The sequence below is a fragment of the Rhinichthys klamathensis genome, unplaced genomic scaffold, assembly GCF_029890125.1.
Source record: "Rhinichthys klamathensis goyatoka isolate OS25496 unplaced genomic scaffold, OSU_Roscu_1.1 h1tg000638l_1, whole genome shotgun sequence".
Taxonomy (NCBI): Eukaryota; Metazoa; Chordata; class Actinopteri; order Cypriniformes; family Leuciscidae; genus Rhinichthys; species Rhinichthys klamathensis.
In genome coordinates, this window is record NW_026607084.1 from 22,501 (window position 1) to 36,308 (window position 13,808).

Below are 13,808 nucleotides of genomic sequence, written 5' to 3' on the forward strand. Positions count from 1 at the left end.
GCATGTCATTCGGAAATCAAGGTGCCAGAGTCTGGAGGAAGACTGGGGAGAAGGAAATGCCAAAATGCCTGAAGTCCAGTGTCAAGTACCCACAGTCAGTGATGGTCTGGGGTACCATGTCAGCTGCTGGTGTTGGTCCACTGTGTTTTATCAAGGGCAGGGTCAATGCAGCTAGCTATCAGGAGATTTTGGAGCACTTCATGCTTCCATCTGCTGAAAAGCTTTATGGAGATGAAGATTTCATTTTTCAGCACGACCTGGCTCCTGCTCACAGTGCCAAAACCACTGGTAAATGGTTTACTGACCATGGTATTACTGTGCTCAATTGGCCTGCCAGCTCTCCTGACCTGAACCCCATAGAGAATCTGTGGGATATTGTGAAGAGAAAGTTGAGAGACGCAAGACCCAACACTCTGGATGAGCTTAAGGCCGCTATCGAAGCATCCTGGGCCTCCATAACACCTCAGCAGTGCCACAGGCTGATCGCCTCCATGCCACGCCGCATTGAAGCAGTCATTTCTGCAAAAGGATTCCTGACCAAGTATTGACTATTGAGTGCATAACTGAACATAATTATTTGAAGATTGACTTTTTTTTTTGTATTAAAAACACTTCTTTTATTGGTCGGATGAAATATGCTAATTTTTTGAGACAGGAATTTTGGGTTTTCATGAGCTGTATGCCAAAATCATCAGTATTAAAACAATAAAAGACCTGAAATATTTCAGTTGGTGTGCAATGAATCTAAAATAAATGAAAGTTTAATTTTTATCATTACATTATGGAAAATAATGAACTTTATCACAATATGCTATTTTTTTGAGAAGGACCTGTATACTGTATATATATATATATATACACTCACCGGCCACTTTATTAGGTACCCCATGCTAGTAACGGGTTGGACCCCCTTTTGCCTTCAGAACTGCCTCAATTCTTCGTGGCATAGATTCAACAAGGTGCTGGAAGCATTCCTCAGGGAGTTTGGTCCATACTGACATGATGGCATCACACAGTTGCCGCAGATTTATCGGCTGCACATCCATGATGCGAATCTCCCGTTCCACCACATCCCAAAGATGCTCTATTGGGTTGAGCTCTGGTGACTGTGGAGGCCATTTTAGTACAGTGAACTCATTGTCATGTTCAAGAAACCAATTTTGAAATGATTAGAGCTTTGTGACATTGTGGAAGTAGCCATCAGAGGATGGGTACATGGTGGCCATAAAGGGATGGACATGGTCAGAAACAATGCTCAGGTAGGCTGTGGCATTTAAACGATGCCCAATTGGCACTAAGGGGCCTAAAGTGTGCCAGGAAAACATCCCCCACACCATTACACCACCACCACCAGCCTGCACAGTGGTAACAAGGCATGATGGTTCCATGTTCTCATTCTGTTTACGCCAAATTCTGACTCTAACATCTGAATGTCTCAACAGAAATCGAGACTCATCAGACCAGGCAACATTTTTCCAGTCTTCAACTGTTCAATTTTGCTGAGCTCTTGCAAATTGTAGCCTCTTTTTCCTATTTGTAGTGGAGATGAGTGGTACCCGGAGGGGTCTTCTGCTGTTGTAGCCCATCCGCCTCAAGGTTGTGTGTGTTGTGGCTTCACAAATGCTTTGCTGCATACCTCGGTTGTAACGAGTGGTTATTTCAGTCACTGTTGCCCTTCTATCAGCTCGAACCAGTCTGGCCATTCTCTTCTGACCTCTGGCATCAACAAGGCATTTCCGCCCACAGAACTGCCGCTCACTGGATGTTTTTTCTTTTTCGGACCATTCTCTGTAAACCCTAGAGATGGTTGTGCGTGAAAATCCCAGTAGATTAGCAGTTTCTGAAATACTCAGACCAGCCCTTCTGGCACCAACAATCATGCCACGTCAAAGTCACTCAAATCACCTTTCTTCCCCATACTGATGCTCGGTTTGAACTGCAGGAGATTGTCTTGACCATGTCTACATGCCTAAATGCACTGAGTTGCCGCCATGTGATTGGCTGCTTAGAAATTAAGTGTTAACGAGCAGTTGGACAGGTGTACCTAATAAAGTGGCCGGTGAGTGTATATATCTCTATAGTGTCGAGACGCCCCATGGGGGAGCAGTAGCTCATTATCATTTAAAGAGACATGCACCGGAACGGGTCGCTGTGAACAGAGCTGTGTTTGAGGAGGTAAAGAGTGTGTTGTTTTACACAAACATGAGGAATCTGAACCAAAATATGTTACAAACTTTACATGAAGACCCTAAAGAATCACACAACTTGTGGAAAATGGGCATCGACGACCCCTTTAACACACACTCCTAGTGTAACTGTGCACGGCTCATCAGTTCCTCGGGCGTCACCTGGCGAAGCCGTTGATCAGCGCCACGATCTCCTGCCGCGTCAGCTGGAAGCCTATTGACGGACTGTTCTCCGGGAGGTCTTTGATCTCCTTCTCCGAGAACAGGATCCTGAGCGCCGTCCCCAAACCCTGCGTCTGTGGGAACAGTGTGTGTGCGAGAGTTAGTCTCCTCTGACATCATCAGAACTCCTCTGACATCATCAGGACCCCTCTGACATCATCAGAACCCCTCTGACATCATCAGGACTCCTCTGACATCATCAGAACTCCTCTGACATCATCAGGACCCCTCTGACATCATCATCAGGACCCCTCTGACATCATCATCAGAACCCCTCTGACATCATCAGGACCCCTCTGACATCATCAGGACCCCTCTGACATCATCATCAGGACCCCTCTGACATCATCAGAACCCCTCTGACATCATCATCAGAACCCCACCCCTCTGACATCATCAGAACCCCTCTGACATCATCATCAGAACCCCTCTGACATCATCATCAGAACCCCACCCCTCTGACATCATCAGAACCCTCGCCGGAGAGCACAGGTTACCTGCAGCTTCCCCCAGAGCCGGCACTTGCTGCAGCCGACGCAGTCCATGATGCGGGAGATGTTCTTGAAGTGCAGCCTGAACTCCTCCTGCAGAGACATGAGTGACAGCGCTCTTTACTGAGCGAGACACACACACACACACACACACACTCGCTGACGACCTGCCGTGAAAACAACAGTTAGTTTACGGACATCTAGCGGTGGAACGGATCCCCAAACTCACGGTTCGGATCAGCTGCGGTTTCTGAGCTACAGATCGGATCATTTTTCAGATCAGCAAAAAAAGAAAACATTTATATATATATATATATATGGGGGGGGGGGGGGGGGACTTTGCTTTTCATTTACTTCACTTGACAAAACTACTACTAGCCTAACTGATAAAGTTCACACATTATTAAAACAAGTGAGCGGTCAGTGATAAAATAAGAACAAGCGAGATTAATTACAGGACATGAATACTAAATAATAAAGTTACAAAGTCTAACAGTATTCAGGTACAGAAATTAATAATGGAGCCTAAATGTTTAATAACACTATTTGTTCACTGTAGAAATGAAAGTTTTATCGTTGTTAAAGCTGTATTTAGTGGGTTTATGAACATTGACACAGACAGGAATATGAGGCCGCCGTCACTTTAAGACCGAATAACCCGACACACATCCGGTTTCTCTGGGCACTCACGACAGACCGAGAATACTCGCCGAGACGCTTAGACATGACTGTGTGTGTGTGTGTGTGTGTGTGTCGGTTCAAGGGCAAGGAAACGCGGAGGAGGAATCACCAGTCGCAGACATTTATGATGATACCGAACATGTGTAATACTGTATGATCATTATTCACATTAATCTGTCGGTGTAGTTTGGTGATGTGATGAGAGAGGGAGCGGGGAAGAGATGCATTCTGGGGGGAGAGTGCGTGTCAAATGGTGATGCTGACTTCACAAGAGAGAGTTCAAATGTTCATTTCCTTTGTTTTCTCAGAGAGTTGCTCTCTCTTCCAGTGCTTCCAGTCGTACACAGTTCATCCGCCAATCACACGCGAGCCGATGTATGCAAACGCACATGCTAATCTCCATGCTAATCTCCATGCAAATCTCCATGCTAATCTCCATGCAAATCTCCATGCTAATCTCCATGCAAATCTGATATGAGAATAACTGACGACTTGCAGGACGAGACGGACTCGACCCACGGCTCTGCTCAGCTGTCACTCACCTTTAATGTCTTCGCCTCCATTTTATGTCCAGCAAACATGGAGCTCTCGTCAAAGTGCATGGGGAACGCTCTGCAACACACACACACACACACACACACACACATAATCAAATGTATAATAGAGACTGCAGTTTTTTCAATAGTCCTGCAATGCGACTATAAATTAATTTATTGAAGTGTCAATATTTACAGGTGAAACTCAAAAAATGAGAATATGGTGCAAAGTTGCAAGTTATTTCAGTAATTCAACTTAAAAGCTGAAACTAATATATTATATAGACTCATTACATGCAGAGTGGGATATTTTGAGGCTTTATTTGTTATAATTTAGATGATTATGGATTACAGCTTATGGAAACCTTTTCACAATATATTGTAACTTTGCCTGGGGTCTCCACAAGCTGTGTCGGGTGTGTGTCTCACTTGGTGACGTTGAGGATCTGCAGGAGCAGGGCTTTGGTGGACGAGTCCTCTTCGCTGTTCCCCGTGTACAGGTTAATGAAGGAGCGCTCGAAGTACGGGGACACTTTGGTGAGCGCGCGCAGCTCGATCAGGTACAGGAAGTACAGGTTCTTCAGGCGCCGCGTCCCCTCGCCCTTGGTCTCGGCCGGGTCGAAGCGCTGGCGGAACTCCTGCAGGTTTGGACCCCACACCGGCCGGCCCCAGCCCTCTGAGGAACACACACACACACGTCACTTACACACACACACACACACACCGGCCGGCCCCAGCCCTCTGAGGAACACACACACACGTCACTTACACACACACACACACACACACCGGCCGGCCCCAGCCCTCTGAGGAACACACACACACGTCACTTACACACACACACACACACACGTCACTTACACACACACACCGGCCGGCCCCAGCCCTCTGAGGAACACACACACACGTCACTTACACACACACACCGGCCGGCCCCAGCCCTCTGAGGAACACACACACACACACACGTCACTTACACACACACACACACACACCGGCCGGCCCCAGCCCTCTGAGGAACACACACACATGTCACTTACACACACACACCGGCCGGCCCCAGCCCTCTGAGGAACACACACACACACACACGTCACTTACACACACACACCGGCCGGCCCCAGCCCTCTGAGGAACACACACACACACACACGTCACTTACACACACACACCGGCCGGCCCCAGCCCTCTGAGGAACACACACACACACACGTCACTTACACACACACACGTCACTTACACACACACACCGGCCGGCCCCAGCCCTCTGAGGAACACACACACACGTCACTTACACACACACACCGGCCGGCCCCAGCCCTCTGAGGAACACACACACACACACGTCACTTACACACACACACGTCACTTACACACACACACGTCACTTACACACACACACGTCACTTACACACACACACCGGCCGGCCCCAGCCCTCTGAGGAACACACACACACACACGTCACTTACACACACACACGTCACTTACACACACACACCGGCCGGCCCCAGCCCTCTGAGGAACACACACACACACCGGCCGGCCCCAGCCCTCTGAGGAACACACACACACCGGCCGGCCCCAGCCCTCTGAGGAACACACACACACACACGTCACTTACACACACACACGTCACTTACACACACACACCGGCCGGCCCCAGCCCTCTGAGGAACACACACACACACCGGCCGGCCCCAGCCCTCTGAGGAACACACACACACCGGCCGGCCCCAGCCCTCTGAGGAACACACACACACACACCGACCCGATCACATGTTCAGCGCTCATGCTACGCTACACTCAGATTCATCAATCGGCTTGAGTTCAGTCCGACTGGAACAGAAGCTGTGCATGTGGACGCAGCGAGTCACAGATCCAGAGACGAGCTGTTCATTTTCAATTTAATATTTTCATTTGCCGACAATAAAAACACTAGTTCAGAGCATCCATACGAAAAATACTATAGTAACCAAAGTTAGAGTGGAATGCTAGTTACTTCATTAGTAAGATTGGATTTCGATTAGTTGGTAATGAGCATTTGTGTGATAAATGTGTGTGTTCACCGTCCAGCAGGTATTCTGCGCACAGGTGGATGTTGATGCTGCTGTGGAGGCCGGAGATCAGACGGTAGAACACACGCTTCTCCAAACACAGCCCTGAACACACACACACACACACACACACACGATTCATTTGCTTCTCAGTAGGAGATTAGTCATTAAGTACTAATAACAGTCAATAACAGAAGCAGAACAGCAGGACGGTTCAGAGCCTGACTGTGTTTTCTTCATATTTCCAGTGTAAATCATGGCTTACCCTCCAGCCATGTGTAGAAGCCTTCGCCTGCGAGAGAACGAGAGCCAGAGTTAAAGCGGCGTCAGCAAGAGCCATCTACACTGATCTGAGAGCAGAGCATCATGGGTAGTGTACTCACCATCATCATCACCTAAGAGGAGAGACAGGTCGGGTTAGATCTACGGCTGTAACGTGATAAGTGTGTGTGTGTGTGTGTGTGTGTCGAACTCAAAGCACAGGTGAGAGAATGGCACGCACCTCGACTGGGAGCCAGAGGGTTCAGAGGACGATACACTGATCTCGGCCTGAAACATCAAACATTGACAAAATAAAATCATGTTAAAGGAGATATTCTGCTTCCCAGTTCTTCAGTGTGTGATCATGAGAAGCTCCAGTCCTCCTCTATATCAGCATCAGTGTTCCTGAACTCCTGAAACGCCTCCATTAGTCTTGAGTTTCGAACACGTCACAATATTCCTCATTATAATAATTCATACGCAGAATAAAGGGGCGGGGCCTGGCTGAGTTAGTTAGTAGTGTGTTAAACTGGCGGTTATGGAAAGGGGCGGGGCATTTCCCAAACACACTCGAAGCGCTCGACCAATCACAACACACTGCTCCAGCCGACCAATCAGAGCACAGTGTGCTTTCAGGAGGAGGGGCTTCATAGAGACAGGAAGTGAACAGAGCGTTACTGACAGACTGGGAAGAGAGGAGCCGCAACAATGGAGAATATGAGGAGAATAATCAACATTCAAGTTCTAGAAGAGATTAAAAACAACATCAAGGTCATAATACGAGCTCTTTAAGACCACAGAAGAGCAGTGTGTGTGTGTGTGTGTGTGTGTGTGTCTCACTTGAAGCAGTTTTCTTCATAAATGCTGTTCCAGACTCTCCAGGCGGACGGGCCGTTATATCCAGTGTATCTCTCCGGGTTCAGGAGCAGGTCCACGTACTCGGCCTCAGGAGACATCTCATCTACACACACCAGAACCAGCATCAGTTCTCATCCACACACACCAGAACCAGCATCAGTTCTCATCCACACACACCAGAACCAGCATCAGTTCTCATCTACACACACCAGAACCAGCATCAGTTCTCATCCACACACACCAGAACCAGCATCAGTTCTCATCCACACACACCAGAACCAGCATCAGTTCTCATCTACACACACCAGAACCAGCATCAGTTCTCATCCACACACACCAGAACCAGCATCAGTTCTCATCCACACACACCAGAACCAGCATCAGTTCTCATCTACACACACCAGAACCAGCATCAGTTCTCATCCACACACACCAGAACCAGCATCAGTTCTCATCTACACACACCAGTTCTCATCCACACACACACCAGTTCTTGTCTACACACACCAGTAAGGTTTGCATAGCTACTAAATACTGATAAATATCATGGCTTCTTACAAAACACATGGACATAAATTCATTTGAGCTGAAATAAAGGAAAGAGAATGTAGAGCGATGAAGTGCTATAAATACCGACTGAGATCTGCAGATTATTACAGACGAGAGCCACTTCCTGTGAGACTGACAGAAGCACTGATGATCCACTCACCGTCTAACCCGCAGAAGTGGTCCTGAGCGTCGTCGTGATGAGCCCAGTCTGCGAACGCCTCTTTACTCTGATTACTGACACACACAACACTGTTTTAGTGCCTGTGCTGGGGTGTGTGTGTGTGTGCGTGTGTGTGTGTGCGTGTGTGCGTGTGTGTGCGTTACCTCAGTGTGTTGTTGATGGCGCCCAGTTCATGAGCCTGTTCACAGTCGAGGACGCCAGCGCCAGCGCCAGCCTGAGAAAACTAGAGGAGGAATACACGTTACACACTCGCTACACACACACACTCGCTACACACGCGCTACACACTCGCTACACACACACACACACTCGTTACACACTCGCTACACACACACACTCGTTACACACTCGCTACACACACACACTCGTTACACACGCGCTACACACGCGCTACACACTCGCTACACACTCGCTACACACACACACTCGTTACACACGCGCTACACACGCGCTACACACTCGTTACACACTCGTTACACACGCGCTACACACTCGTTACACACTCGTTACACACGCGCTACACACGCGCTACACACTCGTTACACACGCGTTACACACTCGTTACACACACACGTTACACACACACGTTACACACACACACATTACACACTCGTTACACACACACACATTTTATTAGACTTATAAAAATATATATCAACTTTTAATTTAAAAAAAATAAATAATAATAATAGCTTTTTTATTGTGTGATTTGATTTAACAACTATAACAACTTTTAATTGAAGTGAACTTAAAACAATCTTCACATGAACTTTTTATTATTATTATTATTCACATGAACTAATTGTAATAAATGAGTTGAGTATGATAACAAATAGTGTTATTTTACATTTAGGCTCAATTATTAATTTCTATACCTTATATATATACTGTATAGACCTTATGTAGCCCCGCCCCTTCTCAGCGCTGCACTCGTTGTCTTTTGTCTTCCGGTCTGTATTTTCACAGCGATCTTGCGTAGGTATGAATGAACCGCTCGTAAAAAATGTCCCGGTCGACATTTGTTAAGACATCTGCTTTACAATGCTCATGATCCCTTTTGTTAACTCTACAATAAGTAAATCCACTTCACCGGCTAATTACTCCTGGACAGCGATGCCAATATACAGAGCGACCGCAGAAACGGACGTTCAAAGACAATATTCTAAAGATGGCGGCGCCCACGTTTCTCTGGTGCATAAGGTCTATATGCATATATATAAATGTTTTCTTCTTCTGCTGATCAGAAAAATGATCCGATCCGTGGCTCTAAAACCGCAGCCATCCGAACCGTGAGTTTGGTGATCCGTTCCACCGCTAGTGTGTGTGTGTGTGTGTGTGTGAATCTGCAGTCTGTTTGCTTGTTCCGGGTGTTTGTTCAGAGTCACACTTGAATGGTTTAATACTTGAATGAATGATGGCATGATCATGTGACGCAGCCAAAGGATGATGGGACAAAATGATAAATATATATATAAGCTACACATGTATATATCTACTAGGGGTGGAACGGTACATGTATTCGTACCGAACCGAAACGGTACGGGCGTCACGGTTCGGTGCACGAATTTACACGGAGAATACACGGTATAAAAATAAATAAAACTCGCGTGCAAATTAATTAATGCAATGCGGAACTACCGTTAGATACGCGGGTTCTTTAGGGACACATAATCTGTACCATCGGCTCTGAACGCGCGTTCACTTCAAACGTTGGCTTTATACGCGCGTCCTATTCGCTTTGGACTAGCGTCGAACTAAACGCGATAGACGCGAATTTGACACTCTATTCGCGTTTGGTGTGACCGCATAATGAAGGCTGCGATGTCAAGATTGCAATGCTGGAGTGTGTGTGTGTGTGTGTGCGCGCGCTAGAGAGAGAGAGAGGCATGAGCGCGATCGAACAGTGGAAACATAAAAAACATACTCCGTCATTTTGTTCACACAGATCATTAAACCGCTGTGTTTACTTATTTTTTTGTACACTCGCAATAAAACACAACATTGTGCTTTTGTCACACTGTAAACTCTTGTCAAAGTGTAAGCTACTACAACTGTCACCCAACCAAAATCACACACACACACACTGTTTTAAGAGCACAACATATTTATCCAACTCCATTTCAAAACAGTCTGTGGGTCCCATCATCTTTTGGACATTCGTCATATTGCATTGGTTTTCATTTCTCGTCCTCGGAGCACTAATCTTACACATTCTACATTGATTAAAAAAGAAAATCGAATGTGTTTTTAATGGTAGTATTATTTTATACAGAAATCAATTATTTATAATTCAGATGAGAATAATGTTACATTAATTAATAATGTTAATTAAAATTAAGGAAAACAAATCAATTGATCTGAAATATAGCAAAATAATTTTAAATTCTGGTACAATTACCAAACATATCGCAAGGTCTTTTTGTCTTTTTATTAATTTAATAAACTAATTATATAAAACTATTGTCAGTGCACTACAAATAAACTGGTTCTAAGCCTTTATTAATACAACTTTTATAAAAATTTAAACAATACAATGCCTTCTGCATTTTTGTTTTGCTTTTCCCTCCATTGTACCGAAATCGTACCGAACCGTGATGTCTGAACCGAGGTATGAACCGAACCGTGACTTCTGTGTACCGTTCCACCCCTAATATCTACAAACTTAAGTTAGACGCAATTAATCGATTTGACAGCTCTAAAAATCACAATTGATTATTGACAGTCAGAGCCTTAATTTATTAATAAAGTCAATGTGAATCAGATTAATTCAGCACAGGGTTATTACAGTTTAACTAAAACCATAAAAAACTGTTTTGTTACTTGACTTATTTTACTTCAGCTAGTTGCCAAAGCAACATTTCTCATTTTAATTTAGTTTAACTTGATCAACTAAAATAACTAAAACTGAAATAAAAATTAATAAAAACTACATAGATATATATTTAAAAAACTCTTAAAAATGACTAAATAAATTAGTTTAAACAAATTCAAATGAAAAGGGGAAATATAAAACCAAAAAACTGATTCAGTATATTAATAAAAACTATAATAGTGATGATAAAATAAGAGTGATTCAGTCTCATGATGAGTTATTATCAGACACATATCTCGATCACACACACACACACACACACACACACACCTGCGGCAAACACACACGGGTTACATGCTGAACAAACAAACAACCTGACACACACACAAACCCACACACACACACACACGGGTTACATGCTGAACAAACAAACAACCTGACACCCACACAAACACACACACGGGTTACATGCTGAACAAACAAACAACCTGACACACACACACACCCACACACACCCACACACACACACACCTGCGGCAAACACACACGGGTCACATGCTGAACACACACACACACACACACACACACACACACACCTGCGGCAAACACACACGGGTTACATGCTGAACAAACAAACAACCTGACACACACACACACACCCACACCTGCGGCAAACACACACGGGTCACATGCTGAACACACACACACACACACACACACACACACGTTCAGCTGGAAGTCTCTCACCTTGTTATAGTTGCCGGATTTAATTCCTACAGGAACTTTACTCTGGAAGAAATGAAACCGATAATCAAACCTCTAGAGAAATCAAATAAAACACAATGATCTCGCTGGCATTAACCAGATCAGCCTGTGATTGGCCTGGTGTTGACCTCTGACCTCTGGGCACGGCTCTACGTGGCAGTCTTTGATGGAGCAATGGCCGTCATCGGGCCAGAACGGACACGGGCGCTTCAGGTTCACCTGCACACACACACACACACACACACACACACATTAACATGAATCCACCTATCCCCCACACAGACGAAGCCTGAGCCGGATCTCCACTCGCCTTGTAGTAGCGGAAGAAGTCTCTCTCGGTGAGCTTGAGGACGTGAGGGTAAATCTTGAAGTTGTTGAAGACGTCGATGCTCTCGATGTCGCAGAAGCAGTCGTCCAGCACACCGGTCAGCTGCACAAACACTTCATCATTATTATTATAATAACTGAACAACACAAGAGTCTGTCCTCACGTTCATAATCAAAGCCTATACTTCATTACATTTGAAAATACAGAATTTGAAATACAGAACACAGAAGACATGTCTAGAAAACCAAGCAGCAAAAAAAATTAAACAAATAAGTAAAAAATTAAATAATTTAAAATAATAATGTGGTGGTTATAAATAGAGCATATTTGCATCTGACCTGCGGCTGTTTTGAATGCAAAAGTCCCAAAACAAACAGAGACGGGATTAAAACAGACATGCCTTGAGTAAATGTTGAGTAAGTGCTGAGTGTTTCTCAGTGTTTCTAGAGATGAGCTGTCAAACTCGAACTACCGCGTGGAAACTCCGCCGCTCGCCCCGCCTCCAAACAAACACACGTCATCCACAAGCGCGCCGCGCTGTAGTTCTCCGCGGGCGCGCTCAGCGCTGCTGTCAACGCGTCCGGGAGCGAGGAAAGACTACAAACCCCACAACCCCGCTGACGTCAGCGCACCCGGCGGACCAATGGGAGAACACCACGCTGAATAACAGAAGCGGTTTCCAACGTATTTTAAATGTATGTCGCTTTACACTGTGTGCTCTCTAACCTTTATTATTCGTTTTCGAGGTTTTTAAATTAACTAAACTTATCATTATAATAATTTCTTTTTATAATGCCTATTAATAAAAATTCTGGATTAACATCTGGAAAAAAATAAAGAAAACAAAATATCCGAGCCTGATTTTTTGTGTGATATGTTAGACATATTTTTCTATTGATATCATTGGCAGCCACACAGACAGTGCGAAATAAACGCTTTGCACGCAATGAAAGTAATAAGATAATACATCATTAAGCTACACCAACACGTCTAACTTTAAACAGAAAACCGCAACGAACTGCGGACGCGATGACGTCACACTCGCGCGACAGAAGAACATGCCAGAAATACTACTGTAACTACATGAAAAACAGACGTATTAACGCTAATAGTGTGTTTTTATTGTAGTCGTAGCATGGGGTACACGTACATGACACAGGCAGCTGTCCGAGGGCTCCTGCTGCGGGCTCCTGCTGCTCTTCTTCCCGTTGTTTTGAAACCATCCCGAGCAGGAATCAGCGCAGAATAAACTCAGTACAGCCAGGATTCCGCGGGTCTGTGTGTAGTTCAACATCGCTGAGGTAAAACATCAAGATATGTGGGAAACACGCAAACTTCCTGTCCGGAGGAGGCGACAGAACTCGACGACAGCTTCGCGCTACACGGACATCACGAAGACCAGCGATGTCGCGTTTGCTCTCGGGGAAAAACACACTAAAAATGCACAAAAGTGTAGAAACTGAAGCAGTTCAACATCGACACCGGAAGCGCTACAGAAAGCGAGGGGGCGTGGATAAGCGCGCGCGCACGCGGAGTTATTACAGGTGCACGTGCGCCAGTGGCCGCGAGGGGGCGCTAGAGGGTCGGTGGACGCGCAGCGGAAACACTGTACAAAATATAATTAAACTAAATATTGATTTGATTAAATATATTTAAATAAATGTACAAAATACATAATAAATTAATACATTAGATTAAAATACATTGATTAGAATAAACTAAAATATTTAAATAAACAAAATTAAATAATAATACTTTATTTAAAAAATCAATTTGATTAAAGTAAAAAATAAAATCAACATTGTATTTAAATAAATACATAAAAATATCTACATGAGATTAAAATAAATGGATTTGAATTAAATAAAATATATATAAAATAC

General features: G+C 44.8%; 1 protein-coding gene across 2 annotated transcripts in view; it reads right to left on the minus strand.

Moving 5' to 3' along the window:
* Positions 1-13,428, minus strand: part of ero1b (endoplasmic reticulum oxidoreductase 1 beta) — a 15,898-nt gene extending 2,470 nt beyond the window's left edge. Inside the window, exons 1-15 of one of the 2 annotated variants that reach the window (XM_056241362.1) lie at positions 13,076-13,428; positions 11,908-12,027; positions 11,733-11,816; positions 11,580-11,621; positions 8,164-8,243; positions 8,000-8,073; positions 7,273-7,393; positions 6,674-6,720; positions 6,555-6,566; positions 6,437-6,463; positions 6,184-6,276; positions 4,546-4,792; positions 4,123-4,192; positions 2,906-2,992; positions 2,349-2,482 (exon numbers count right to left, since the gene is read on the minus strand). In XM_056241362.1, coding sequence (XP_056097337.1) covers positions 2,349-2,482; positions 2,906-2,992; positions 4,123-4,192; positions 4,546-4,792; positions 6,184-6,276; positions 6,437-6,463; positions 6,555-6,566; positions 6,674-6,720; positions 7,273-7,393; positions 8,000-8,073; positions 8,164-8,243; positions 11,580-11,621; positions 11,733-11,816; positions 11,908-12,027; positions 13,076-13,219 — 1,382 coding nt within the window. In that variant the 5' untranslated portion in view covers positions 13,220-13,428. The remainder of the gene's footprint in view (positions 1-2,348; positions 2,483-2,905; positions 2,993-4,122; positions 4,193-4,545; positions 4,793-6,183; positions 6,277-6,436; positions 6,464-6,554; positions 6,567-6,673; positions 6,721-7,272; positions 7,394-7,999; positions 8,074-8,163; positions 8,244-11,579; positions 11,622-11,732; positions 11,817-11,907; positions 12,028-13,075) is intronic. The other variant, XM_056241363.1, reaches the window with a different exon arrangement.
* Positions 13,429-13,808: the final 380 nt, after the last annotated feature.